The following is a 1,860-nucleotide window of genomic DNA, read 5'->3' as shown; positions in this document are numbered from 1 at the left end:
TAAAGCCTGGGGAGGGGAGCAACATTAACATAAACTCAACAAAGCAAAAACGATGTCGATGCTGGAATCACAGGGTGACTGCAGAGGATCTCAGCTGTTTAAAACGTGTGGAAGAGAGCGAAGAACCGACTCTCAGCGGCTCCAGTCCTGAGCAGCCCCGTGCCGAGAGCAGAACAGCACAGAAGCGACTCCAAACGACGGCAAAGCTCCCTTCTAAAATAACAATCCTTCACGAAAACAGAAAGAAAAATACAAGCTACTACTTGTGTATCACTTTTAAGAAGAGTATTTAATCCCTTGGCAGGAGGAGTCGCCGCGGGCGTACCTTCGAACTTGGCGTTCACCATGACGTAGAGGTGCTCCCACGGGTAGGCGCTCAGGTCCCGGGAGACGGCGTGTAAGCTTATGGTGGGATAATCCAAGGAGAAGCCAACTCCGGAGTTTTCCAGCCAAGTGAGGCGACTAGCAAGGAGGGGAAATTAAAAAAAAAAACAGATAAAAAAATCAAAACAGACGAGTTAGAAATTAACCGAGGAATCTAAGGTACCCAGGTCACACCTGCAGAAAAGCAAGTAATTCGGGACAAATCACTTACCCCACTCTTACAGTCCTGGGCCTGCCCTGCCTGGACATTAACTGCTGGCTGAGGTAAAAGGAATCTTCTCTCAAAGAACGTGAAGCTGAGCAGCCTAAACACATTTCAGCTTTATCGAGTTTGCACTAAAACCTGACCTCCCTTCCCTCCCTCCCTCTTCATTTTCTCCTCCCTGTCGCCCCAAAGATAACTGCAGATGTTCTGGAGTGCAATTCATAACCTCAACGTGACAAAGAGAACCCTGGAAGGGAAGTCACGACGCTAATTTTCAGAGTATTTCAGATCTGATGTGGGTGCAGCCTGCATGCAGGAAACCAACAGGTTCAGCGAGGGGCAGGGCTAACAAAGCCAGGCTGTGGGTTTCCCCCACCCCTCAATCTACGTGCTATAACCTCCTCTGCCCCCCATTGTCATGCTCGTCCCCAACCTCAGCAAGGGACAGCACAGGTTGTCACCAGAGGGCTGTTACCTCCTTCGTATCAGAAGGATCGATGTCCTCCAGGCATTGAGAAATCAAACTCCAGCTGCTTCTGGGTGTCTGCGATCCACAAGGTCACAGAGCAAACACTGCGGGGCAGAGAGCGAGAGCCCCGCCGCACGTGGAACCCAGCGCTTGCAGCTTTTGGGGAGGGATGAGACCAACAGAAAGGCAACAGAAGACTCCTCGCCTCGGGAAATCAGCCCGAGAGCAAGAGCTAGTGAACTAGGAGTCAAGAATTTCTCTCCCAGCCGCGACCGGCCAGTTCTCCATGTTTACAGAGTCAGTGCATGGATCCAAAGCTGCCTTGTCCCCCCCGGGTGCCTGGTTCTCCTGCAAATGTGGGCGTTTTCTCTTTGTTAGCAGCAAAGGACTCAGGTGACAGCTCTGCCACAGGCTCAGAACAGGTCAGGAGGGAGCTGGCAGACTTATGGGCGCCTCACGCAAAAATCCACTGCAAACCAGTCAGGAGGAAACTCAGTGCTGCACGTGTCGAGAGCAGATGCAGCGTGAACAGGAGCCCTTGGATCTGTGGGCAAACACCTGAACACAGCAGCAACAGAAACTCCAGAGAGTCCTCTCCAGGAGGAATTCAACATCGCTAACGAGTTCAGGTGGGGAAAAAGCCCCTCGAATAATATTACCCATTTTATAAACGCTTTAGAGTCCAAAAGTTTTTTAAAAGTTTGCTCCTCAGGGCACTTTCTTGATGGCATTTTTGTCATTTTACAGCCGCTGAGCAGGCTGGAGCATCTGTCACATGAGGAAAGGCTGAGAGAGCTGGGGC

The 1,860-nt window shown here is 51.1% G+C and overlaps 1 protein-coding gene across 1 annotated transcript in view; it reads right to left on the bottom strand.

Annotated features, from left to right (window-relative positions):
• The window catches only part of CLNS1A (chloride channel, nucleotide-sensitive, 1A), a gene marked incomplete at its 5' end in the record, with an annotated part of 5,190 nt that extends 4,728 nt beyond the window's left edge, over positions 1–462 (bottom strand). Inside the window, one exon of the mRNA XM_009867191.1 lies at positions 326–462. Within this exon, the coding sequence (XP_009865493.1) occupies positions 326–462 (137 nt within the window). The remainder of the gene's footprint in view (positions 1–325) is intronic.
• Between the last annotated feature and the right edge of the window lie 1,398 nt (positions 463–1,860).

Source organism: Apaloderma vittatum, unplaced genomic scaffold (genome assembly GCF_000703405.1).
Source record: "Apaloderma vittatum isolate BGI_N311 unplaced genomic scaffold, ASM70340v1 scaffold23130, whole genome shotgun sequence".
Classification (NCBI taxonomy): domain Eukaryota; kingdom Metazoa; phylum Chordata; class Aves; order Trogoniformes; family Trogonidae; genus Apaloderma; species Apaloderma vittatum.
This window is presented reverse-complemented; position numbering and strand designations above follow the sequence as displayed.